This window comes from Chelonoidis abingdonii, chromosome 10, assembly GCF_003597395.2.
Source record: "Chelonoidis abingdonii isolate Lonesome George chromosome 10, CheloAbing_2.0, whole genome shotgun sequence".
In the NCBI taxonomy this organism is placed as follows: domain Eukaryota; kingdom Metazoa; phylum Chordata; order Testudines; family Testudinidae; genus Chelonoidis; species Chelonoidis abingdonii.
The window spans coordinates 21,402,449-21,429,011 of NC_133778.1; the positions used below are offsets into that span (position 1 = coordinate 21,402,449).

Below are 26,563 nucleotides of genomic sequence, written 5' to 3' on the forward strand. Positions count from 1 at the left end.
TTATGTCTCCTGTTCTGTTTTACCTGCATTCTGCTGTATATTTCCTGTTATAGCAGTCTCAGATGATGACCCAGCACCTGTTCATTTTAAGAACACTTTCACAGCAGATTTGACAAAATGTAAAGAACATACTAATGTGAGATTTCTAAAAATAGCTACAGCACTTGACCCAAAATTTAAGAATCCGAAGTGCCTTTCAAAATCTGAGAGGGATGAGGTATGGAGCATGCTTTCAGAAGTCTTGAGAAATCAACACTCAGATGCAGAAACTACAGAATCCAAACGACCAAAATAGAAAATCAACCTTCTGCTGCTGGCATCTGACTCAGATGATGAAAACGAACATGTGTTGGTCTGCTCTGCTTTGGATTGTTATCGAGCAGAACTTGTCATCGGCATGGTCACTTCCTCTGGAATAGTGGCTGAAGCATGAAGGGACATATGAATCTTTAGAACATCTGGCACATAAATATCTTGCAATGCTGGCTACAACAGTGCCATGTGAATGCCTGTTCTCACTTTCAGGTGATATTGTAAATAAGAAATGGGCAGCATTATCTTTGCAAATTGTAACCAAACTTTTTTGTCTGAGCCATTGGCTGAAGTAGGACTGAGTGGACTTGCAGGCTCTAAATTTTACATTGTTTTATTCTTGAATGCAGTTATTTGTTGTACATAATTCTACATTTGTAGGTTCAACTTTCATGATAAAGAGATTGCTCTATAGTACTTGTATTAGGTGAATTGAAAAATACTATTTCTTTTGTTTTTTACTACGCAAATATTTGTAATAAAAATAAAGTGAGCACTGTACATTTTGTATTCTGTGTTGTAAATTGACATTAATATATTTGAAAATGTAGAAATATTTAATAATAAAATATTTAAATAAATGGTATTCTATTATTGTTTAACAGCGCGATTAAAAGACATTTACTCACCTTTGTAACTGTTGTTCTTCGAGATGTGTTGCTCATATCTATTCCAATTAGGTGTGCGCGCACTGCGTGCACGTTCATCGGAAAATTTTTACCCTACCAACATTTGGTGGGTTGGCTGGGTCGCCCCTGGAGTGGCGCTGTTATGGCACTGGATATATACCTTTGCCGACCCAACAGCCCCTCAGTTCCTTCTTGCCAGCTACTCTGACAGCGGGGAAGGAGGGCGGGTTTGGAATGGATATGAGCAACACATCTCAAAGAACAACAGTTACAAAGGTGAGTAACCGTCTTTTCTTCTTCGAGTGCTTCTCATATCGATTCCAATTAGGTGACTCCCAAGTCTTACCTAGGCGGTGGGGTCGGAGTGGGCTGTTGCCGAATGTAAGACTGCTGAGCCAAATGCCGCGACATCCCTGGACTGTTGCACCAATGCGTAATGTGACACAAAGGTGTGAACTGATGACCAGGTAGCTGCATGACATATCTCCTGGATGGGTATATGGGCCAGGAAGGTGGCAGATGAAGTTTGCACCCGAGTAGAGTGGGCAGTGAGGTGGCTAGTCGGAACATGGGCCAAGTCATAGCAGACACGGATACAGGATGTCACCCAAGATGAAATTCGCTACGAGGAGACCAGCAGGCTCTTCATTCGATCTGCCACTGCTACAAAGAGCTGGGGCGTCCTTCAAAATGGCTTTGTTCTTTCGATATAAAAGGCAAGAGCGCTACGGACATCTAAGGAATGCAGTTGCTGTTCCGGATGTGATGGGTGGGGCTTTGGGAAGAAGACTGGAAGGAAGATGTCTTGATTGACATGAAAGGCCGACACCACCTTAGGGAGGAAGGCTGGGTGTGGTCACAGCTGTACCTTGTCCTTATGAAACACTGTATAGGGGGTCCACTGTGAGGGCCCAAAACTCAGACACTCGCCTCGCCGATGTAATGGTGACGAGGAAGGCTGTCTTCCAGGAGAGGTACAGCAGCGAGCAGGTGGCTAGCGGTTCGAAGGGAGCACCCATAAGCTTGGCTAGAACGAGATTGAGGTCCCAGGTCGGGGCAGGACGTCGAACCCGTGGGTACAAACGTTCCAAGCCCTTGAGGAACCTTGAAACCATAGGGTGAGAGAAGACTGAGCGTCCTTTCTCCCCTGGGTGGAAGGCGGAGATGGCCGCCAGATGCACTTTTATGGATGAAACTGCTAGGCCATGTTGTTTCAAGGACCAGAGGTAGTCCAGGACCGTAGGGACTGGTATCTGCATGGGGACAATGTTAAGTTGAGTGCACCAGCAGGAGAAACGCTTCCACTTGGCCAGGTATGTCAACCTAGTGGAAGGCTTCCTACTGCCTAAGAGTACCTGTTGCACCGAGGCAGAGTAGCATAACTCGGACTGGCTTAACCACACAGCAACCATGCTGTGAGGTGAAGAGACTGTAGGTCTGGATGGTGAAGTCTGCCGTAGTCCTGAGTTATGAGATCCGGCCAAAGTGGTAGGGGAATTGGGTCAGTCACTGACAGGTCAAACAACATGGTGTACCAATGCTGCCTCGGCCACGCTGGGGCGATCATGATCAGGTAGGCCCTGTCTCTGTCGAGCTTGAACAGGACCCTGTGGACCAGCGGGAACTGTGAAAAGGTGTAGAGCAGATGGTTTGTCCATGGTATCAGGAATGCATCTGATAGGGAACCCGGAAAGCAACCCTGGAAGGAGCAGAACACGTGGCATTTCCGATTCTTGCGAGAGGCGAAGAGGTCTATGTGGGGAAACCCCACTTCCGGAAAACAGAATGGATGATGTCCAGATGAATCGACCACTCGTGGGTTAGGAAGGATCTGCTGAGGCGATCTGCCAGGATGTTCTGAAGTCCTGGCAGAAAGGATGCTACCAGGTCGATTGAGGGCTATGCAAAACTCCTAGAGCTGAACGGCTTCCTGACAAAGAGGGGAGGAACGAGCTCCGCCCTGCTTGTTTATATAAAACATGGCTGTTGTGTTGTCCGTAAACACTGATGCTCAACGACCTTGGAGTTGATGACAAAACACCTGGCACGCTAGGCGAACCGCCCGCAGCTCCCACACATTGATGTGTAAGGTTAGCTCTTGAACTGACCAAAGACCTTGGGTATGGAGACCCTCTAGGTGAGCACTCCAACGCAGAGATGACGCGTCTGTGGTTAGGGCCATCGAAGGTTGCGGTAGGTGGAATGGCATTCCTGCACAGACCAGGGTGGGATTCAGCCACCAGGTCAGGGATGCTAAAATGTTCAAGGAAACTGTGATTATCGTGTCCAGGCTGTCTCGGCCCAGTTGGTACACTGAGGTGAGCCAAGTTTGAAGTGGACGGAGGTGCAGTCTGGCGTGTTTGGTCATGAAGGTGCAGGTGGCCATGTGGCCTAGGAGACTGAGACAAGTGCGAATCGACGTTGTCGGAAAGGTTTGGAGACCTTGAACAATTGTTGCCATCGCCTGGAAACGAGGCTGCGGCAGGCAAGCTCTGGCAAGATTGGAGTCCAGAATCGCCCCGATGAAGTCTTTTCTCTACATCGGTACCAGATTCGACTTCTCAGTGTTGATCATCAGGCCTAGTGTCCTGAAGAGATCTTTGACGATGCAGAGGTGACTTCTCACCTGTGACTTGGAGGCCCCTCGAATGAGCCAGTCGTCGAGATATGGGTAGACGTGCACCCAATGATGGCGAAGGGAGGCAGCAACTACCACCATGCATTTTGTGGATACTCGCGGGGCCGTAGAAAGGCCGAATGGAAGGACTGTGAATTGAAAATTTTGATGGTTGACCACAAAACAGAGGTACTGTCTGTGTGGTGGAAATAGGCGTCCTTCATATCGAGGGTGGCATACCAGTCTCCGGGATCCAAGGACAGGATGATAGTCCCCAGGGATACCATGCAGAACTTCAACTTTATCACGAACTTGTTGAGTCCTCGCAGGTCTAGGATCGGTCTTAGACCTCCCTCTGCCTTGGGGATTAGGAAGTAATGGAAATAAAACCCCTTGCTCCTCAGGTCTTTTGGTACCTCCTCTATAGCTCCAATGGATAGGAGCATCTGGACCTCTCGTAGGAGGAATTGCTTGTGAGAGGGGTCCCTGAAGAGGGACGGGGGGGTGGGAAGGGAGGAGTGAAACAAACTGAAGGTGGTATCCCAACTACACCATGCGCAGGATCCAACGATCCGATGTTAGCTGGGACCACACAGGGAGGAAATGGGAGAGGCAGTTGTAAAAGGGTGGGGAAGGATCCAGGAAAACAACTGGTGGCCGTCCTCCGGCATCCCTTCAAAAGTTCTGTTTGGGCCTTGCAGGTGGTTTAGGGGGGCCTTGATTTTGACCGCCTTGGGGTCCATACTGCCTTCTATGATTCCCCCGGCCACACCTTCTGCCGAAGTCCTGTCGCAGCCTAGGAGGGGGGTAAGTGTAGTGAGGCTGGGGGCAGAAGGACTGGTGCTGGGTCACTGGGGTATGGATCCCCAGCGAGCGCATGATTACTCTGTTGTCCTTTACACTTTGCAGCCTAGGGTCGGTCTTTTCTGAGAATAGCCTCTGGCCTTCAAAGGGCAAGTCCTGTATAGTCTGCTGTAATTCAGGTGGAAGGCCTGACACCTGGAGCCAGGAGATGCGTCTCATCGCCACTCTGGAAGCTAGAGTCCTGGCAGCAGAGTCCACTGTGTCCAGAGAAGCTTGGAGGGAGATTCTTGCTACCTTTTTTCCCTCTTCCAACAGGGCCACAAATTCTTGGCAGGACTCCTGGGGAACAAGTTCCATGAACTTCCCCAAGAATGTCCACGTATTATAGCTGTATCTACTTAGGAGGGCTTGCTGGTTTGCAACTCTAAGCTGGAGGCCCCCAGCCAAATATATTTTGTGACCTAGCAAGTCCATGCGCCTTGCCTCTTTGGACTTGGGAGCAGGAGCTTGCTGGCCATGACGTTCCCGCTCGTCGACTGATTGCACTACTAGGGAGCAAGGAGGAGGGGGCATGTACAGATATTCGTAGCCCTTGGAGGGCACCATGTACTTCCAGTCTACTCCCCTGGCAGTGGGGGGAACAGAGGCTGGAGATTGCCAGATGGTATCAGCGTTCGCCTGTATAGTGTAAATAAAGGGTAGGGTCACTCTTGTAGGGGTGTCTGCTGATAAGATGTCTACCACTGGGTCCTCTTATTTCCGGGACCTCCTCCAACTGCAGATTCATATTCTGCGCCATCCATCTCAAAGGTCTTGATGGGCCCTTAGGTCAACTGGGTGAGGGCCGGAGGAGGATGTCCCTGCCACCACCTCATCTGGTGAGGAGGAAGAGGAGAGGCCAGGGACAAGAGGGTCCTGTGCGGGCTCCTGTTCTTGAGGGGCGGCGTCAGGCTCAGGTGGGGCCTGGGTGTCTGCCGGTGGTACCGAAGCCTCGTCCGTATCCATAGGGGGAAGCGGCTTACGGTTGCCTCTGGCACCTGGTGTTCCGATGGGGCAGACCATGGTGCAGCTGGTGGAGCACTTTGGGCTTGGTGGCACGCCCAAAGTGTCCAGAAAGACCACTGATGGGCCCCATGCTCGTGGCCTTGGCTGCCCGGAAACGTATGGCTGGGCATGTCTGAGTCACAGTCCTGTGCGTAGGAAGCACTACCAGCATGAGACGACACCAAGGTGTGTCTCGTTGGCCAAGGCAGTGCTGAGGGACCCTGAGAAGGAGACCTGTCTCTGGCTTGTTGTTCCCGGGACGGCACCGGGGAGCGGTACCGGGAGCTGTAACGGTACCGTGAGTGAGACCGGGACCTACGACCGTATTGGTGCCAGGAGGTCGACCGGGATCTCGATCCCCTTTGCCTAGAATGGCTGCAAGATGAGCGGTGCTGTGAACAGTGCTGGGAGCTGGATCGGTACCAGGTGTACCACGCAGGCGAACGGGAGGCTGAGCGGTGCCGCGAGTGCGACCAGTACCGCGATGGAGAGCGGTGTCGGGATCGAGATCGGCGTCGGGACCGAGATCTTGAACGATGTTTCTCGGCAGCTCCCGCGGAGGGTGGCCTCAGCAAGGCAGGCTTGCCAATAGAGTGGATGACCCACACCGGCGGTGCCGGAGGTTGAGGCAGTGCGGTCTCCGTCATAGCGATCAACTCCCGTGCCGTGGAGGTCTCCGGCGTGGATGGGAGAGCAAGCTCGACCACGGTGTGAGCCGGGGAGCTTTCGGGCACCGGACTCAAAGGTCCCTGCGGGACCAGAATTGACAGTGTCGTAGTCAGCGGTGCCATGGCAGATGTTGGTGCTGGGCGATCCATCTTAGACATGTGCTCCTTCTGCAGTGCAGATGATACCGAGGTCGCTGGAGCCTTGTGTTGCTTCCAGGGCCGTGGGGACAGGGGAGCGTTGCCAAGCCGATGTCAGTGCCAAGGAGGGTCAGTGCCGGGGCTCCTTCACAGCACCAGAGTGGTCCAGAGCTGAAGGAGCGCTCCTTACAGATGCGGATCGTTCAGCGCTCGGTACTGACATTGCTGGGCTAAGTGCCGCCTCCATGAAGAGCTGTTTCAGACGAAAGTCCCACTCCTTCTTCGTCCTCAGCTTAAAGGCTTTACAGATGTGGCACTTGTCAGGAAGGTGGGATTCCCCAAGGCACTTGAGGCAGGAGTCATGAGGATCCCCTGTTGGCATCGGCTTTTGGCAGGCCGAGCACAGTTTGAATCCCGGTGACCTGGGCATGAGCCCCAGTACCGGCGGGAGGAAAGGGGCTAATCCGCAGTCCCCTCCTCAACTATATACACTAACTATATATATAAACAACTAAGTCTAACTATAACTGTAAAAACTCGAACTATATAGAGAACTATCAGTAAAAAATGATGAGTAAGCTAGGGAAGTGGAGATCAGCTAAGCCACGCTCCACAGTTCCAACGACCGTCATGGGCGGTAAGAAGGAACTGACGGGCCGTTGGGTCGGCAGGGGTATACATCCAGCGTCATAACGGCGCCACTCCAGGGGGCGACCCAACCAACCCACCGACTATTGCTAGGGTAAAAATCTTCTGACGAACGTGCACGCGGCGCGCCCACTCCTAATTGGAATTGATATGAGCCAGCACTCGAAGAATAGCACAATTAATTGTGATTAATTTTTTTAATTGCTAGTTTAATTCTATTAAAAATTATCACTATATAATAGATAATGGCCTGAACTTTCAAAAGGGACTAGTGATTTTGGATACCAACTTCAGACATTTTAAAGGGGTCAGATTTTCAGATGATGGAGGCTCAGCATCTTCTGAAAATTCGGCTTTTTTGAAGTATGTCACACAGTTGATTCTATATGGATAAAAATCCCAAGCTGTAAGAATATAAATATATTAGCAGGGCTATACTACTGGCCTCAAGATCAAGCAACGGAAACTGGGTGCACAATGTTGAGAGAGATCAAAGGCATAGCAAAATCTAACAAAAAGATAATGGAGAGGAGGTGTTTCAGCTTATAAACTGATCCAATGGCACAATAGGACAGAGTTTAGAGAAATGATTTATCAGCATTTTCAATTATTGCCAGGGGCCACTCCATCACAAAAAGGATATTGCAAGAATTACAGGGGGTTCAAAGAAGAACAACAGAATAATCAAGGGCCTGGAAAAACTCTGTTAAAGAGAGGTTTAAAAGATCATGACTTGACTTGTTGTCCTAACTGCTTTAGGCACTTTTGAAAATCCTAGTCACTGTATCTATTAGAATAAATCTTGACACTCAAGAACAATAATACCAACTGTCAGTGCCTAAACCAGAAAAACAGAACACTGTCTGAATACACAGAAGGCCAGTTAAATATAATGGGTTGATCCAAGAGCTCAGCCATCTCTCTCTTGTACAAACATCTTTGAGGGCAACAGTAGATTTTTTGTCACTTATTTTTTATTAGTTTTTGATGAACTGGCTATAAACATTAAGGGTATAAACAAAAATTCAGAAGGCTGATTTGTATTTATTGACATATTTTTATGAGACAGCCATTGCTGTGGCATTTGGGTGTCGTTACAATTAAAAGGAGTGTAACATAGTGTCACATCAATTTAAGGCCCCGATTCATCAAGCACGTGCGTTAGCACTTTGTTGAATATGGACAGACTTAGGTACGTGCTTACATGCTTTGCTGAATGGGTATCTGTGAATAAACTGTACATCTGCCATGACGTTCAATGAAAAGCTTGCAACTGGAGAAGGGTTGTCAGGAACTCACACTACATAAGCTGCACAGAAAGCATGCAATTCTTATTTAACATTTTAAATTGGGTGCTCAAAGGGAAAGGATTATTTATTTAGACATACGAAGTGCCCACAATTCAGGGAATATTAGGGATTGTTTAGGAACAATTAACTCTGTCCTGTCACTATATAGAAGGAATAGAAAACATATAAAGCACCCTTCTGATCCAAAGGACTCTTTGTAGACCAATATCCACTATGTACCACAACAGATAAGCATACTTATGGCCTGATCTAAAGCCCATTTAACTCAGTGGAAAGCCTCCCATTGACTTTAAAGAGCATTACGTCAGGGCCTTATTTTCACCTGTGATTAGCACAAGAATTTGAACCCAGGTCTAATGAGTGAGTAAAATAACATCCTATTCCAAAATGCTACCTAGTTCCCAGATTAATAATAAAAGAATAAGTGCTTTAAATTACAATACTTAAATATCCTGTAAGCCCTCATTACGTAAATGGTAACCTGACTATTTAACCACACCAAGTAGTTATTCAGTAAGAATATATGTTAGCACAAGAAAAATACTAAAAGCGACATGAACTCCTTCCAAATCCAATTCAAAATTGGGTCATAAGCTGCATGAGAGAAACATTTCCCAGGGGTTTGTTCACAGGCCCTGAAATTTGAGGAGGTTCAGGTTAGAACAAGCCCAGTTTTTTGGTGGTTAAATCATGTTCTCATTTTCTCCTATGGTGCTCCTTACATGTGAGAAAAACTCCCAGTCACAACCTGCACAGTCAATGGCATTTCCTCCTTCAGGTCCCACCTCTGCCAGGAGCACAGACAGAGAAAGCTGCACCTGACATCTGCTAGCTAGGTGGTGAGTTCTGATTACTGCTACTGATTGGCTAAGAACAATGCAGAGAGCTAGTCTATGTTAAAATACTATATACCTGTCCTCCCCAACCTCAATGAGGATGAAAGTTAAAGCAGCCCCTAGGCATGTCCTAGTCTGCATTTGGGGCCACACTGAATCCTGGCTGCCATTGAACTGAGGAGGCATAAGTCCCCTCAGGCCCTTTGCTGCTGGTACTGCTAGTGCAGGGATGACTCCCTTTTCAACGCCCACTTCAGAACCTCACTCCCTCATACTAATTAATTAGCAGCCTCTTCAGAAGTTTCAGCACCGCTGCTAGAGACTGAATGGATGAAGAACTGGTAGACGTCCCTCAAGGTCGGGTTGGGGCACAACAGAAAAGTACTCACCCTCTGGAGAGACCTTTCAATGAGCACAACATTCATACACAGACTTTAAAACATTTAGAATAGAAAAGTGTAAATATTCTATTCTGGGGTGGGGAGATGACTTATCACTTGGCCTGATCTGTGTTCATTTGGTGGATTATAAACAGCATCAACCATTCTGTAAATAAAGGATCTCCGTATTTATGTCCCGAAACACTAAAAAAACCTAACAATATTCCAATTTGAAAGCTATATTAAGTCTCTAGGAATTCATACAGTACCTCCCTATGAGTGCCTGACAGGTCTGTTTTGCACAGACGGTGGTAGAGCCAATGCCGCCATAGAAAATGCCAAAGTCCATAATTATGTCTGTGCCTTCCGCAAAAAGTACCCTCATCCCAGCATTAGCAATAGGTAGAGCGTTTTCCCGGCGCTGGGCCTGTCGGAATGCTGATACAAACTCCCCCTAAGAAAAATCAAACAGAAGCTAAGAAGTATGCACAGAAATGTAATATGTTCCAATAGAGACCTAAATGAACTAAAGTAACAAATACCATAGTGCATGGATTCTGCTTCCAAAACATTTAGGACGATTCATTCCTTTCCCTTAACCATCCAACAGTTCCCTCTTCACTGTTGTCTTGCAAGCAAATCTGCCTCCCTCTCCATCTCCTGCAGAGCCCAGCTGGTCTGACCCCCCTCTCACAAATGGTTGCTGAGAGGTAAGGGGGAATGGGAGTGGGCTGCATTTAGAATGGGAGACAAAACTGAAGAGGCTCAACTTCTGCCTAAACCTCTGGACTCAAGCACAAATCAAGCCAGTATTTCAACTCTATCTTCTGTTTTTACAGATCTTTTCCTTTTCCTTTAGTCACCTAAATTCAATTAAGTCACATTTTTATTCAAGACCAGAAATGTGCGACTGCCGGTGGGTATCGCCCAAATAGTCTGCTTATCAATTCCCAGAGATATTGCCCTTACAATTACAGTTACCCTCAAGAGATGACAGGAGCTTCACCTGCATAATGATTGGAGGTCTAGCCAGGCTGAAAATGGGCAGCATTCAGGGATAGAGAATATATCAATGCCTTCCCAAACGTTTCACTAGTTGGGTGGTTTTTCTTTTTTTTTAAACTACAGATACTACTTCTTCCTCCTGTCCTTTCTTTAATTCCATATAAACACTAGTAAAACCATCCTAATCACTAAACAAATCCAAACATCACAGCAACATTTACCTTCCTGGAATGAGGGATGTGAACAGAGACTAAGACATCTTCTGGCATAAGGGTATTGTTACCAACTCCATTGGCAAAAATGTCACTCAAAGAAATCCTCCGTGTTCCTTCTATTGGAGAAAAAAGAAATGGCAATCTCTGTACAATGAGAAGTGAACTCTTGACAGTTTAAATATGTACATCAAATTTAATTGTCAAGGAAGAATATGCGATACTTCTGGGAAAAGAATTACTTAAAGTTCATATAATTTCCGATCAATAGCATGCACCTTAAATGTAAGTGGTTTCTCTATTTTCAATAGTTACCAGAGGAAGAATTTGTATTGTCTTCTCCTTTCTCTTTTTGATCAACTGTTTTGAAAGTTAAAAAGGTCACAATTTTATGAGATTAATAATTAAAGCTGGGATTCTGAAATGGACCTAAGGGAGGGAGGTAGATTTCCAAAGAGAGTTGGGCATCTAACTCCATTAGGCCCTTTGAAAATCCCAGTCCAAAAACCATGTGACTACTTAGGCCTTGTCTACACTACAGAGGGTTTGCTGGTATAGCTATACCAGTCTAATTATCCCGGCAAACCCTCCTAATGGAGGTGCAGCTTGTACCATCAAAAGAGTGATTTCCTCAAATAGCTTACTCTGCTTCCTTGAGTAAAATAAGTTATACCAGCAAAAGGCCATTGTTCTAAAGCAGTATTTCCCAAACTTGGGACACCGCTTGTGCAGGGAAAGCCTCTGGCAGGCCCAGCTTGTTTGTTTACCTGCCACGTCCGCAGGTCCGGCCGATCGCGGCTTCCAGTGGCTGCAGTTGGCTGCTCCAGGCCAATGCGAGCTGCTGGAAACGGCAGCCAGCACGTCCCTCAACTCGCGCCTTTTCCAGCAGTTCCCATTGGCCTCGAGCAGTGAACCGCAGCCACTGGGAGCTCGACCTGCAGACGCGGCAGGTAAACAAACCGGCCTGGCCTGCCAGGGTCTTTCCCTACACAAGCAGCATCCCAAGTTTGGGAAACACTGTTCTAAAGCAATATAACATATAGGGCCCAGTTTCGATGGCTATGTCTACATTAGGAAAGCTTTACCAGATTTAATAGCAAAACCCTCCTAGCGCAGATGCAGCTACTCTGGCAAAGCTGTGCTTTGCAACAGTATAGCCTTACAGTGAAAGCACGCTTTTGCCAGTATAACTGTGTCTACATAACAGACGTCTGCCAGCATAGCTTCATTAGTCAGGGATTACAACTCTTCATGCCAGCAGGTTCAGGGGTACACCTATGCTGGCAGACGTCTGTAGTGTAGACAGGGGCTGTATGTGAGAGATCCTTAGTAGGACATCCAAATCTCAAGGAACTTCTCTGACCATCATCACTGTAGTATCTGAGTAAGTAATTAACAATAAACAAGGAAATACAGTCTCACAGTTTGACATTCAGAAGACTTAATGTACCTAAATGCCAATCTGAACATCTAAAAGCAGGATTAGGCCATCTGGTGAGTGTCCTTATATTTGTAAATTACACACTGTTCTGAAATATCCACCTAATTTAACACTACACATGACCATCTAATGGATCAGAAAAGAGCAACAGCTAGCACACTTTCTCCTAAAGCATTCCTATTTTATATGTATTTAATTCACCAGTGTGGTTTCCTCCATCATAAAATGTTTACATGGGAAAACTAGGAAATTAAAGTTAGTATAATATCTTAGTCAACACTGTGTAAATTGATACAGTTTGTTGAAACAGTGTTGAAGTGTTAGGACATTCTAAATATAGCATTATGCTTATAGGTAATAGTGCTAGGATCATCATTAAAACGTACTGCTTATTTATATACCTAAACTGCTAATTACATATGTGGATAGCCCAGGTGTTGCTATCATGTTATCCTCATTCTCTCTCCCGAACTCGCTCCATTTGTTTATTGTATCCACTTGTTTTGTTTCAAGTTGTGCCCTAATCTGGCAAAAAAGCTTTTGTATGTGCTTAACTTTATGCAGATGAGTAATTCCACTGAACTCAATGGGACAGCTTACCTGTGTAAAGTTTAAGCACATCCAAGTGCTGGCAGGATTGGGGCCTCAGATCGTATATTCTTTGGGGCAGGATCTGTCTAATATGGCACCCAGAACAATGGAACCCTGATCAGATTGGGGCTGAAGGCGCTACCATAATACATTTAAATATACAGAGATATACCTATCTCATAGAGCTTGAAGGGACACCCAAAGGTCATTGAGTTCAGCCCTCTGCCTTCACTAACAGGACCAAGTACTGATTTTTGCCCCAGATCCCTAAGTGGCCCCCTCAAGGGTTGAACTCACAACCCTAGGTTTAGCAGGCCAATACTTAAACCACTGAGCTATCCCTCATTTGTTATCAGTTTCCCCACTCTCCCCACAGACATGGCTTTGTGTGTGGCAAGGAGTGGCTTTCTTGAACATTAATTGGTTGTAATTTTGTTCCTTATCACACCTCCAACATCTTCAGTACAAATACATAGAGAGGCACTGTTACAGGGTGTCTGTCCCTTGTAAAATGAAGCAGTACCTGCTCCCCTGTGCCAGGAAAAGTGTTCCCATTTGGCCAATTAAGAGGGTGGTACAGCACCTGGGGGCTATAAAGGATCATGGAGAGATTCAGTGAGAGGGAGATCCAATGAGTCCTGCTGGAGACCACGGGACTCAAGTTGGTCCTGGAAGGAAGAAAAAGGTTTTTCCTGGGGGAAGGCTGAAGGCAAAGAGAGCAGCACGATGGGTTTGCTGGCTGGCATCCCCAAGCCAGAAAACCAGGGTTGGAGACAGGAGGAGCAGCAGGCAATTGTCTGCTGGTTCTAAGGTAGGGAAGCAGAGACAAAGGCTGGAGAGGGCTGAAGGCAGGCGAGCAGTGGAGGAGCTTTCCTGCTGACATCTCCAAGAATAGAGAGCTGGACCTAGAGGAACCATGAGAGGGCCAGTGGAAGTGAGGGATGGTCTCCTGGCAAGGATGATCTCAGCAGAGAGGCTGTGTGTGGGGGGGATGTTCCCTGCGCTGGGATGTCCTACTACAAGTTCAGGGAGTGGACTACACTGGAGAGCCAGTGTGTGATGAGAGACACCAGGGCTGTATGTTGCATATACTGTAAGGACTATGGGGGGGAAATTCTGGACTATGTTTTGTTATTTATGTGCATAGGATTTTTATAATAAATGAACCCCCCCCAAGGGCTTTGCTTTTACTTGAGAAGTTGCTTTGGACTATTTCTGAGGAATTAGAAGAAGGGAAACTGAGGCATGCCTGCCTGTTGTGCCATGGCCTGCCATTGCAGGGCACTGCAGGCAAGGCCACCTTCTTACAGGTACCCTGCCTCTTACCTCTTGATGCCAGGTTGAGGGTACAGTTGCCAACTGCGAGAATGGGATTCAAGTCAGATGTTGACTTTCTACTCATAATGTTTCCACCTAAAGACTAAAAAAAGACATTATGTCATTAAGTCATCACCTTTATGTATGTGTCAGTACAGTGTGAGGATTTACATTGATCAAAGGTCATAAGACTGACGGTGACATAAAATTAATTTTAAAGTCTATTGTTTCAACTGTGAATACAAATATTATCCACAGACAGAAGCAATTCCATGCAGTTTTGCTAACCCATCCACTTGTTACTGCAATAATAGACAACATACGGAAATGTTTCTGATCTGCTGTCCTCCCAGAGTTTTTAACTGATGCAAGAGAGCACGGAAAATCTTTGTCTTGTCCCCTGGAAGTTCTGAGATTGTGTTTGTCAGGACATCTTTCACTACAGCCAGACTGCAGGCAGCTCCAAGAGTTAGTCCTGAAACCAAGTTATCGTTAGTAAAATGTGAGCATTGCTCCACATTCAGGGTATTAAACTATGTCCAGATTGTACTTTTGTAATTCTGTCATGCCTTTTTCTCACAGTCAGCTCTCATTAGAATGTGGATAGGAATAAGACAACATCTTAAAAGTTTTCTGTTACGCTTTAATTTACAAAACAAAACGAATACTGCATCAATTTCAAAATGTGCATGTGCAAACTGGAGTTAAACTAGGATAGGTTAAAAGTCTTTACCAGTCATGGTAGAGCAGGGGTCGGCAACCTTTCAGAAGTGGTGTGCTGAGTCTTCATTTATGCACTCTAATTTAAGGTTCTGCGTGCCGGTAATACATTTTAATGTTTTTAGAAGGTCTCTTTCTATAAGTCTATATTATATAACTAAACTATTGTATGTAAAGTAAACAAGGTTTTCAAAATGTTTAAGAAGCATCATTTAAAATTAATTTAAAAATGCTGATCTTACACTGCCAGCCTGCTCAGCTCGTTGCCAGCCTGGGGTTCTGTTCACCTAGGCCGGCAATGGGCTGAGCAGGGGCCTGCGGCCGGGACCCCAGACCTGGGTGGGGGGATTTCAGGGGTCAGGGCAGAGGGCTGGGGATGTGTGTGAGGGGGTGCATGGCAGAAAGCTGAGTGTGTGGTGGGGGTCAAGGCAGAGGGATGAGTGTGTGTGGGGGGGTGCAGGGCCAAAGGCTGGGTGTTGGGGGGGGTTCAAGGGTCAGGGCAAAGGCTGGGTGTGTGGGGGGGGGTGCATGGCAGAAGGCTGAGTGTGTGTGGGGGTCAGGGCAGAGGGATGAGTGTGTGTTGGGGTGGAGGGTTAAGGGCAGAGGGCTGGGGGCTGCAGGGCAGAAGGCTGGGTGTGTGGACGGGTTCAAGGGTCAGGGCAGAGGGCTGAGGGGTATGGGGGCTTCAGGGCAGAAAGCTGAGTGTGTAGGGTGGGTCAGGGCAGAAGGCTGGGTGTGTGTGGGGGGTTCAAGGGTCAGGGCAGAGGGTTGGGGGGTATGGTGGCTGCAGGGCAGAATGCTGAGTGTATGGGAGGTCAGGGCAGAGGGCTGGGGCTGGGGGCGGTGTAGGACAAAAGACTGAGTGTGTGTGGGGGGTCAGGGCAGAGGGATGGGGTGCTCGGCTCATAGGGGTGCTCCCAGCCCCCTGCCCTGAGCCGCTCATGGCAGGGGGCTGGAAGGGATATGTCTGTTCCACCCCCTTCCCCAAGACTCCGTCCCTACCTCTCTCTGTCTCCTCCAGGGAACTGCCTGCACGCTGTTGCTCTTCCCCACTCTCCCTCACTACAGCCATCAGCCGACTGGCGCAGGGAAGGAGAGGGGGCGGGACAGGAAAGCACCACGCTGGGGGAAGAAGCGGGGGAGAGGGAAGCTTGGTTGCCCCAGAACCAAGCTTCTGCCTCCTGCCCCCACAGGGCAGAGCGGTGGGCGGGGGTGCTGAGTGGGGCTGGGGGGCTGGGACCGTGGCAGGCGGCTGCGTGCTGCTCAAAATCGGCTTGCGTGCCATGTCTGGCAATGTGTGCCACAGGCTACCGACCCCTGTGGTAGAGAGTCCTTCTTTGTTAAGGGTAGCAGCTATGCACATCTGAAAATGAGGAGAGAGATGTGGTCTAATGCTCTGAGCCATGAACTCCCAAATTGTAATCCAAGCTCTGGCAGATTCTCTCTTTGGCCTTGGGCAAGTTGGTTAAATTTTCTGCCTCAGTTTGCTCATCCCTGTCTCACTTACAATGGGGATAGTAATATATACTATCTATCTCCCAGGGCATTTGTGAGGCATAATTCATGTTATAAAGCGCTGTGAGAGCCATGCATAGATTCTCCTCAGAGTGCTGGGGGTCGACAATGGGTGTCACCCCAGTCTGCCCACTCCTCCCCCTGGCCAACCCAGTCTCCTATCTCTCCCCCAGAATGAACACTGGATCTACAGAGAAGCCTCTGTGGGTTACAGAGGAGGAGAGGGAGACATGCTGCAGAGATGGCTGACTCTCCCACCCCTTCCATGTAGTAGGAAGGATATCTGAATGTTGAGGGTCCCCTCCATAAGCAGACATTGGAGGACAAACAGCCAATGACTTTCTACACTCCCCCTAGGGCTGACCTCAGACAGCTAAATTGAGGTAAAAGGTGTTAATCCACATCTACACTAGGCATTGGGTCATGGTTAGGATTAGGGTTAGTTAACACATACTAGCTATCCCAATTTAACCTCAACTTCTTTTCCTAATCTAGACAAACCCATGCTATTGCTAATGTATCCACCCATTGGGGCAGGGATCATAGCCATCTTGATCCATGGATGTCTCAGGCATAATTTTCAGAAACAAACACAAGCATCTCTAGATGTTCTTAGAGAGCCAGGATGTCTATAGAGCGAGTCACAACCTCCCCACTAGGGAAGGGATCAGTATTATCTTATGCAGAGATATCTCCATGTGTTTCAAAGGACAAAAGTAGGGTTTACTTACCATTGTCTGTGTATCTCACCACATTCAGATCTAGGATCCTTGCAGGAGAGATGATAACTGGATGATGCACTCCTTTAAATTTCATTTCAGGCCCTATAGAGTAGGATGAGATTTAGCGAAAAGGAAGATCACTGCATTTCCGGAACTGTGACTACGTCATTTGTTGAGCCACATATTAAGGACAAAGAACACACAAGCAATTCTAAATGCTGCCCATGACTGTTCATACATATACTGGCACAAGCATAACAGGATGTGCTCTGAAACTACATACCCACATTGGTGTTCCCCACCACGAGAGGTGCTTTGGGGTACTTAGCCTTCAGCTCAAGAAGCTCCTTTAGGCTAGCAGGTGAAATCCATGTTGTTCTTTCCCCTTGGAAAACAAGAGTTCTTTTTGGCTGATTTTCAGCCATTGTCTACAGGGGAAACAATGTAGATTTAATATTTAAAGCTCCAGAGAGGCAGTGGTTATCTAGTGAATAGGGCACTGGACTAGGAGCTAAAATAATTCCTTAACCATGGAAGTCATACTTAAAACCTCAAAACTGGTTTAAATGGGACTTAAATAGTGCATCAGTCTTGTGCTGGACCTTTGCATGGGGAGGAAATTAATGCTCCATGAATAAAATGCCTAAAACTGACTCAGATGTGTCTAGCAAACAGGATTTATACTGAATATCCTGCAAACTACGCACTTAGGGCTCGATCCCGTACCCTTGGAAAACAATAGAAAATTAATTTTTAAATCCAGGGCTTTCAACCCTACTCCATAAGTCGCCAACTAGTTAGAGAATGCAGGGCTTTGATATCTATCTTTAGGCCTTGCTGAACCAAAGGACTGGGGAGGATTATTATTTGGATAATGTCCTAGAACAGTGGTTCTCAAACTTTTGTACTGGTGACCCTTTTTCACATAGCAAACCTCCTAGTGCGACCTCCTCCCCCTCTTATAAATTAAAAACACATTTTAACATATTTAACATCATTATAAATGCTGGAGGCAAAGCAGGGTTTGGGGTGGAGGCTTACAGCTCACGACCCCTCATGTAATAACCTTGTGACCCCCTGAGGGGTCCTGACCCCTAGTTTGAGAACCTCTGAAAGCACATGGTACTTTAAAACAGACTAAAAATACTAAACAGGAAACAAACTTCTTGCCCTAATGATGGTAGAACCTCAGTCCATTTTAATTATAAAATATGCAACCAGTCATTCCAAATGTTACAGAGGAGACTTTCGGTATGTTTATACGACAGCTGGGAGAGTCGTTCCCAGCAGGACAGATAGACATATGCTAGCTCTGCTCAATCCAGCACATTAAAAATAGCAGCACTATTTTCAGTTGCTTATAACTAAGGCTACATTTTAATCATGGGTATTTTTAGTACAAGTCACAGACACGTCACAGGAAGTAAACAAAAATTAATGGCCCGTGACCTGTCCATGACTTTTACTAAAAATACCAGTGAATAAAATTTGGAGAGGAGGCTGCCTGGGGTGCTGTGGGAGGGCAGCCCAGCTGCCTGTGGGGAGGAGGGGTGTGGGTGGCAGTGCGCAGCCTGAGATCCCTGCTGGTGCTGGGGGTTGGGTGGTTGGCAGAGCTGGTAGGCTCCCTACCTGGCTCTGCGCCTTCCCCCGCCCCCCACAACTGCAGCAGTGTTTGGGTGTGGGAGGGGCAGGGAGTTAGGGTACGGGATGAGGTGAGGTGGGCTCTGGGTGGCGCTTAACTGTGAGGCTCCCTGGAAGCAATGACATCCCCTTTGCTCAGCTGCTAGGCAGAGGTGTGGCCAGGCGCTCTGAATCCTGCCTCTACCTGCAGGCACTGACCCTGCAGCTTCCATTGGCTGCAGTTCCCGGCCAATGGAAGCTGTAAACCCAGTGCTCTGGGCGGAGGCTCAGGATGGCCACGCCTCCGCCTAGCAGCTGAGCAAGGGGGATGTTGCTGCTTCTGGGGAGCCCCCCAGGTAAGCGCTGCCCAGAGCCCATCTCACTCCATCCTGTGCCCCAACCCTCTACCCCCTCCCACATGCAAACTCTGCTGCTGGAGAGTGGGGTGCTGCGGGGGCCTGAGACTGCCCCAGCAGCAACCAGTGTGCCTGGTGCAGGGGCTGCCTGAGCTGCCCCTGAGCCAGGCACACCAGCTGCTGCAGAAGTCATAGAGGTCATGGCAAGTCATGGAATCCGTTACCTCTGTGACAAATTCGCAAACTTACTTATAACTTTGTCAAACTGTTTAAGCTGAAATTTTCCATGTGTGATGTCTGCCAAAGACTGATTATTTTTGGAAAATTTCAGCAAAAACAGTTCAGCTTTTTATCAGAACAAGATGATGAAAATGTGTTGTTTTGCCCACATTAAAAAATTCATACAACTATTTTGTTGAGAATCTCCAACCGCTCCTTGCTTTGCACAGGCAACCTTAATTCCCTACATTTTGAGTCTTGACTTTGCATCTTTAATGTTCTTTTAATGTAGTTCTTCTATGTGAATATAAACACAATTTAAAAAACATCAGAGATCTTTGCAGATCTATTGGAAAATATGTGATATTTCTCCTGATGGAACCACTCTACTATTAGACAGCATATTAAGATGAGTACTGAACTACATGTACATGTTGCAGTATGTATCATAGAATGTCAGGGACCTCAGAAGGTCATCTAGTCCAACCCCCTGCTCAAAGCAGGACCAATCCTCAGACAGATTTTTGCCCCAGGTCCCTAAATGGCCCCCTCAAGGATTGAGCTCACAAGCCTGGATTTAGCAAACCACTGATCTATCCCTTCCCCCCAGTAGCTACAAACTAAGAGCAATTCTACTTACCATTAATTCTGGTGGAAATATAAACTCCTGGGTGGGGTCCAAGGGCTGAAATTCATCGGCTGAAAACAGTTTGGTGGAAATCTTATACAAACAAACAAACAAACAATTTTTTACTTAATTTATTCTTTATAAAAAAGAAAGAATCACAAGGACTAGATCTGAAGCCCACTGAAGTCAGCAGGAGTCTTTCTAATTACTCTAATAGCCTTTGGATGAGATGCTAAGTAAACTGCCAAGTATTAGTGGGGGCTGCTGCAGTGGAAGAAATGGAGAAAGGCAGCCTCTCACAGCTTAGTCACCTTCCCTGGCCCCTCTGGAGCTGGGAGGGTGGAACGATACAGACCTGAAATCCTAACTGCACACTTCCCTATATTCAATTATAGAGAGGTGAGCTGGCACCATATTTCCCCCAACTCCTCTTACACACATGCACAGATTTTTTAAAGGAAAGTTTACATAAAATAAACCATTCATATGGATGGGAATTTTCACATAAAATTAGTGTCATGATTCTGATTTAGTTTTTGAGGCAAACTTCAGTTCTGTGAACACAACCCTGCCATGAGCGCCATGTAGCCAAATCCCTGAACCCACACAGAACCTCACTGACTTCATACGGTTTCACCTGGGCACACGGATTGCTAATGCAGTGGTCACTGCAGAACCAGAGCCTAAGAATATTAATATTCCAGAACACAAAAGATTGTTTGAACATGCAGATCCAAACAGTCCTCTGTATTGTTACAATAGACTCCAGTGGAAAAGGGTGAAGATTTCCCTTCACTCACCTACCTATGCCTTTGAAGACATATGTAATCCCCCACCACTAACAGTACATTCATTTCCTGTGAAAATGGAAAAACTTCCTGATCACCCAAGATAGTTCATACAACATTAAGAGAAACTTTCTAATTTCACAGAACAGCAGCAGCAATGGTTCTGTGGTTTGCAACGTGCAGGTCAGACTAGATGATCATGATGGTCCCTTCTGGCTTTAAAGTCAGAGCAATGCAATGGGACATAGTGGGCTGTAGTCAGCTGGCTATAGGATGCTGCATGGCATAGCACTTTGCATGTACTGTAATTACAAGTAGCAGTGCAATACTCTTCACCTAGTACAAATTTTACATTTAAACAGGAAGAAAAAACAATTAAACTCACCTTCTCTCCTTTGAGTTTGTCTTCTTGATCCAAGCAACAGTTCCCATTTTCTTTACTTTGACAACAAAATGGTTCCTAAAATAGTCATATCCCATTAATACAACATATGACTTCTGCTCATAATGTGCTTGATCCCAAGTCAATTGAAGTCAATGGGAGTCTCTCTTCTGACTTACAATGGGCTTTGGATGAGACTCAATAAAATTGCAAATATTCATGTTTTAAAGCATTATCTTTTTCTTACCAAAACCTTTTTTTTAAAAGTTCTCCATGAAAAAAGGTCTTCTAGGTTCCTCAGTGGAATTTACACAAAATGTTGGCAGACAGGGTGAACTTTATGTCATTAACACTCATTGATGTCACCACCTCTTTTAGTTTAAATCTTATTTCAACTTTATTTTATGCATGTAATGCCACGACTAGCAAAGACCAAAGTCTCCTTGCCTCAATCACACAAATATTCCCACTGACTGCAATGTAACTATTTTTGTGAGGAAGATTTGGGCCTCTTCTGAACAGTTAATATTTAGAACCAGATTTTTATAATACTCTTTGCCACTCTGCAATTTTTATGTCTGGGCCAAATATTATAGAACAACAGGTTTATGTGGCTGGTGGCCTAAGCCAAAGCTTACTGGAGTTAACAGAAACACTTTCATTGACTTCAATGAGCTTTGCTTCAGGCGCTGAGAGATGGCTGATCTGCATTACTGGAAAGGACAGCCAATAACCCTTGACAGAAACAAGATTGGATGTGTACTTAAACTCACAATGGTCTCTGGTTGTTTAGATATTGTAATACACAGTAATAGATGCCTCACTATCCCATAAAAATATTTTAGAACAAATATTCAAAGCAGTTGAATAGGAACACTCTTTGAACCCACCGTTCCCACTGCTTACCTTACAGAAGGTTTTACAGCCATCTAAGATTGGCCTATACCCAGTGCAGCGGCACAAGTTACCTGAGACCAGAAAATAATAGGTGAACTATTAATTCTATCTATGACATATAATTTAGGATTCAAGACTTCAAGGTTTGTCTTTTTGAGATTTCAGGAGAAGGGGTATATCTCTGAAATGCAGTATGGGCCAGATGTACAAAAGAGCTCAGCATCCATTAGCTCCTGAGGGAAGGAAACTCTTACAGCAGCTAAGAGGAAGCTGTAATACTGCAAGAGCTGCATCAGATGGCAGCAGGGGGTGAGTTGACCTAGGGCCATAACAACTTTGGCTTTGGCTTCGTTGACACAAAGGTGGGTTTTTACAGAGAGATAACTAGCATGGGATAGTTCTCTCACTGTAAAAACTGAAGTGCAGACAAAGCACTTGCAGTGTTTACAATGAGGTAGCTAGGCAAAGTCAGCACTATGCCTCCTGCCCATGGTTGACCCCACCAAGTTTGCCTCATGGTATAACTATACTGGCCTCGTCTCCGCTCTGCTTTTACACTGGGATAGTGAACCCACATTAGTTACCCCTCTCTAAAGCACACCTTTTTGCAGTGAAGACATAGCAAGTCTCTCTGTCATTTTATAGTTTTATTACTGTCACAAAAGCTTTGGCACTGTTCTGAGGTTTATAATGTTCTGAACTCTGTATCTGATGAGATCTAAGGCCAAGATTTTCAAAAGTGGCTACTGAGTCCCAACTTGAGACATCTTAAAAAGGCCTGATTTTCAAAAAGTGCTTAGTGCCTACCCTCTGAAAATCAACTCCCTAAAGGTGTGCCAAGTTGGGCACCCTAACTGAGACATCCCAAATCACTAGTCACTTCTGAAAATTTTGGCCCACTGGAGGGTATGCTATTCAGCATGACATCACAGATATGCTGCTTAGTATATAGGCACCTCACAGATTTTAGGCAGTCAAGAATTCATTGTTGATTTCTTCGCTCCCCTGCTTTTCTGAAAGGAAACTGTCATTAAAAATCTTATTTACTAAGAGATTATTTATCTTGTTTGTTCATATATTAAAAATGGCATTTTGATTGGGGTTGGGGGGAACAAACAAACAAAAACTAACCAGCCAGAGCTGTAGTTATCTGCTCTATGGAAGGTTCAGGGTGGTTTCTGAGCAAAGCGTACATGGACATCACCATTCCAGGAGTGCAAAAGCCACATTGAGAGCCATGGCACTTGGCCAGCCTTTCCTGGAACAAAACAGAACAGCCCCTGCTTCAAAATGCAAACTCAAAAAATTTCTTTTTTCAATCACTTAAAAAAGCTGTTGATTTCAAAAATTACAAGCATGACTTAAAGAGTTACACTATCTGACCTAATTAACACAATGAAAAATGTGACAAATGTTACAAACTTAAATGCCTTCCTCTTAGAAATGCGAGATATTTCAAGAAGAAACTTAATCTAATGTGAAATCTGAACCAAGAATAGTTATTTCAGATGTGTGGGTCCAAGCATACCTGACTGGTGGATGAAGGGAGCAGATTATTCCAGAACTACCTACTTCGGGGTTCTTACACCTTCCTTTGTGGAATCTGGTGCTGACCACTGCTAGAGATGGAGCATTGGCCGAGACAGACCATGGGTCTGATCCAGACTGGCAATTACTGAGTTCTTTTGTCTTTACCTCAGTCTCTTAATATTAGATGCAGTGTTGTAGCTAGATATGAGCAAGACAAGGTGGGTGAGGTAATATCTTTTATTGGACCAACTTCTATTGGTGAGAGAGAAAAGCTTTCAAGCTACACTGTCTCTCTCTCTCACCCACAGAAGTTGGTCCAATAAAAGATATTACCTCACCTATCTTGTCTCTCTGTTAATATTAGGCAGTCTGCATGAAGGGGCATCTCTAATACGTCTTAATCAACCACTTTATACTTGCATTATCAAGGTTTCCAGTAAAAGTTAGTCTGACTGTTAACAATGTCTTAACAAATATCAGACTTTTGCTGGCCCACTAAAGTCTCACTGTTTATGTATCTGCTTTGCTGTGCCTCCAACACACAGTATATGCACTGTTTAGCAAGCAGCAACATTGCACATTGCACCTTTTACAATACTTTGTTTTTTAGCAGAGCTGGACAAATAATCTAAAATATTTTCTGTATAAACATGTTATAATTTTAAGGTTAATATCTTTGGCCACTTTTGCAGCCTGTGGGCATTTCCTTTCTGGCTTCAAGGAGGTGCCAGCATTGGTAGGAGATCACATACCTCTTAGTTAATCATCTAGAACTGTTTTATTTTAGCAAATAGGTTGTTCCCATACTATGCTGGAGATTCCTGATGTTTTTGCAGCATGTGTGACATTTGCTAGCTAGCTAACTGTACATAAAGACTATATTTTCCTGTTTTTCTTCACACATTTTGAATTACACTGCAGAATCAGTTTAAAAATCCAGAGTCTTCAGCTATCTTTTAGTAGAGGGAGCAATGCCATATCTTTAAAAATCATAACAATGCCATGCCATCATTGCCAATTAATCCTAGGCACGTGAAGGAAGAAAGGAAAAATCCTTTTACAGCATGCTCTCACCTGAACAGGATGTATCCGGGTTTTTGTGCATCCTATGCCTTCCACAGTGGTGACTGCAACGCCATGCACCGAGCATATAGGTAATAGACAGGCATTGGCAGAATAATGTCTTTGGATTGTAAAGAAGAATCAAGGACATTAAATATAGCGTAATAGTATTCTGTGGTAAATTAAGAACATGCTTTTTATGATATTTCTCTAGCTATAAGCACCCATCATCATCATCATCATATTGAGTGAAACTAGAATTATAAGCTTTAAAAAGATAGGGATTATATAAACAGTAATTCTTGTGTACGTTGTAGGAGTCGCAACTGGTCATGCAACAATTGGCAGTTAGGGGCGTGTGCACGTCCCTCAAGCCTAACTTTCTATGGGCCAAAAGTATAAATATCCCATCCTTTCCATCATTTAATCCTTATCTGCCATCAGAAGCGCTATTTGCAGAGCTCTGATGCAGAGGGTGGGAAGGAAGGTCAGAGTGTTTCTTTGCAAGCAACACAGTGAGAAAACAAGAGTTACCGTTGGCAACTAACCTCTCCTTTGTCCTTCATGACATTGCTTTCACAGAGCTCACTATAGAAGACTAGCTAGCAATGACCTGCTAGTTAAACAGTGACATAAGCACTGCTCTAAGTCAGTGGTTTTCAATCTGGGGTCCGCCGACTATGTCTAAGATTTCCAAAGAGGTCCATACCTCCACTTGACATTTTTTAGGGGTCCACAAATGGAAAAAAGGTTGAAAACCAGTACTTTAAATCAATATTTGCTCAATACAGAGTTGATGTAGCACTCAGAGAACAGCAGTGATTGAGGTGTGAGCTGAATTCCATCAAGGAGACTTAGAGGTTTTAGGTAACTACACGTTGTGGATACATGTCTCTGAAGGAACTAACCTCATCACTAAGCCAGTGACATATTCAGGCATCGGGACATTAGCTAGCTCATAACATGATTCAGTCAGGGCCAGCTCCAGCTTTTTTGCCACCTCAAGTGTTGGGGAAAAAAAAAAGAGAAAAAAGAAAAACCCGATTGAGCTGCCGCCGAAGTGCCGCTGAAAAGGACGAGAGGGAGTGAAGCACTCGCCACCAAATTGCTGCCAAAGACTGAAGCGGAGTTGAGCCACCGCTGAAGACTAAGGGTACGTCTACACTACGGGATTATTCTGATTTTACATAAACTGGTTTTGTAAAACATTGTATAAAGTCGAGTGCACGTGGCCACACTAAGCACATTAATTTGGTGGTGTGCGTCCATGGTCCGAGGCTAGCGTCGATTTCCAGAGTGTTGTGCTGTGGGTAGCTATTCCGTAGCTATCCCATAGTTCCCGCAGTCTCCCCCGCCTCTTGGAATTCTGGGTTGAGATCCCAGTGCCTGATGGGGCAAAAATCATTGTCGCGGGTGGTTCTGGGCAAACGTCGTCACTTTTTCCTTCCTCCGGGTAAACAACGTCAGACAATCATTTCGCGCCCTTTTTCCCTGGATTGCCCTGGCAGACGCCATAGCACGGCAACCATGGAGCCCGTTCAGTTTCTTTTTTACTGTCACTGTACGTGTACTGGATGCCGCTAACAGAGGTGTTACTGCAGCGCTACACAGCAGCATTCGTTTGCTTTTGCATGATAGCAGAAACGGTTATCAGTCATTCTGTACTGTCTGCTGCCATTGTAAATTGTCAGTAAGACGACGGTCATCTGTCGTTCTCTACTGTCTGCTGCTATCATGAGTGCCCCTGGCTGAGGTCGGCCAGGGGCGCAAAGGCAAAACTGGGAATGACTCCTCAAGTCAATCCCTCCTTTATGGTTTCTAAAAATAGAGTCAGTCCTGCCTAGAATATGGGGCAAGTGTACTAGAGAGCCAGTGTATCAGAGAGCGCAACTGCTCCGTGTCAGATCCCGCAGAAATGATGAGCTACATGCCATTCATGGGGGATGCCCCTGCAACAACCCCACCAGTTGCTTCCCTCCTCCCCCAACCTTCCTGGGCTACCGTGGCAGTGTCCCCCCCATTTGTGTCATGAAGTGTAAAGAATGCAGGAATAAGAAACAGTGATTGTTAGTGAGATAAATTGAGGGGGCAGCCTCCGGTGCTATGACAGTCCAGCAGATCATTAAGCGGTGCGGGGAGAGGAGCCAGCATCCCGGCTGCTATGATAGTCCA

General features: G+C 45.8%; 1 protein-coding gene across 5 annotated transcripts in view; it reads right to left on the reverse strand.

Moving 5' to 3' along the window:
- The window catches only part of LOC116836084 (aldehyde oxidase 1-like), a 98,355-nt gene that overhangs the window by 57,188 nt on the left and 14,604 nt on the right, over nt 1-26,563 (reverse strand). For 4 of the 5 annotated variants that reach the window (XM_075070016.1, XM_075070018.1, XM_075070017.1 and 1 more), the window contains 11 exons: nt 24,404-24,512; nt 22,931-23,057; nt 21,809-21,870; nt 20,906-20,980; nt 19,745-19,825; nt 17,193-17,337; nt 16,919-17,011; nt 14,276-14,427; nt 13,962-14,055; nt 10,613-10,722; nt 9,656-9,840 (listed from right to left, as the gene is read on the reverse strand). In XM_075070016.1, coding sequence (XP_074926117.1) covers nt 9,656-9,840; nt 10,613-10,722; nt 13,962-14,055; nt 14,276-14,427; nt 16,919-17,011; nt 17,193-17,337; nt 19,745-19,825; nt 20,906-20,980; nt 21,809-21,870; nt 22,931-23,057; nt 24,404-24,512 — 1,233 coding nt within the window. The remainder of the gene's footprint in view (nt 1-9,655; nt 9,841-10,612; nt 10,723-13,961; nt 14,056-14,275; nt 14,428-16,918; nt 17,012-17,192; nt 17,338-19,744; nt 19,826-20,905; nt 20,981-21,808; nt 21,871-22,930; nt 23,058-24,403; nt 24,513-26,563) is intronic. The other variant, XM_075070019.1, reaches the window with a different exon arrangement.